General features: G+C 37.2%; 1 protein-coding gene across 2 annotated transcripts in view; it reads left to right on the forward strand.

Annotated features, from left to right (window-relative positions):
• LOC118332008 (ion channel TACAN-like) overlaps window positions 1–1,109 on the forward strand; it is an 8,555-nt gene continuing 7,446 nt past the window's right edge. Inside the window, exon 1 of one of the 2 annotated variants that reach the window (XM_035667135.1) lies at window positions 1–178. In XM_035667135.1, the coding sequence (XP_035523028.1) occupies window positions 101–178 (78 nt within the window). In that variant the 5' untranslated portion in view covers window positions 1–100. The remainder of the gene's footprint in view (window positions 179–1,109) is intronic. The other variant, XM_035667134.1, reaches the window with a different exon arrangement.

Raw genomic sequence — 1,109 nt, forward strand, 5'->3', positions numbered from 1 at the left:
AAGTCGCTGTCAGGGTCGTTTTGACAGCCGTCCAACTGTTGCACAGCGGAGCTTCAGCATTACTCAACCCCGGGAGCTTTTCCCGATGCCAGAGTAAAAAATGTTGTTCAGTCCGACGGGTTTGGGTGAATGTTTCCGAGAGTGGGAAGATTTAGAGAAGAACTACCAACAGATTCAGGTGAGTTTAACGCTCCTGTCTCCGGTAACGGTACCGACGGAGGTGTGCCCTGCCCCGGGGGGAGCTAACAGTCCCCACACAGCCGAGGGTGGGAGCCGCCCTCACATATCTTTATAAAGATAAAAAACAACAAGATTAAAAGAAAAAGTTAGAGATTACAGATGAACAACTGCCGCCGGAACTGTTGTCTTGTTGTCCCCGCACGGCGCTGTTTACAGGAAGCACCGCTGGTTCAATGCGGCGTTTAATATCTTAATCCATAAATCTCGATTTACAGTAACATATGGGACATATTTAAACCGGGAGACATGAATTTAGATTATATACAGCAATAGAGGAAGCAATCGGGTACTTTACTTAAGTTAAAGTACTAATAACACACCGAAAATATACTTTATTACAGTAAAAGCTTCAGTATAATCAGGAAAATGTACCAATATCAAAAAATAAATGTACATACACAGATTAAATGTCCCCATTGACTATTTTACTGTTATATATTATGTCATTAGGTTATTATGACTCATGCATTAATGGACCAGAGCCAGAATGTCTAAATAATGATGTTATTATGATACTAAATGCGTAACATTCATGGGTTTTTGCATTAATTTGAAAGGCCAGTAGATATTAGTAAAATTTCACACAAATTTTAAAACTTTTAAGGAGATACAACAGATAAAAAACAAGATATTCCTGCCATAAATTCTATAAAAACTCTATAAAAGAAGAAAGTTATTATAAGTTGAATCACTTGCTGGAGTCTAGGCCTCTGGTTCCCAACCTTTTTTTCTTAAAGAACTCATTTTCTATCATTTGTTAAACTGACTCAATCATATATTTTATGGATATTTCATATTATATTAAAAACTGTACAATAAAACCAAACAGTGAACTAACTGCAGGAAGTTTGTGTAAAACCAGAGATTTG

Source organism: Morone saxatilis, unplaced genomic scaffold, assembly GCF_004916995.1.
Source record: "Morone saxatilis isolate NCDOM2014 unplaced genomic scaffold, NCSU_SB_2.0 Contig20, whole genome shotgun sequence".
NCBI lineage: Eukaryota > Metazoa > Chordata > Actinopteri > Moronidae > Morone > Morone saxatilis.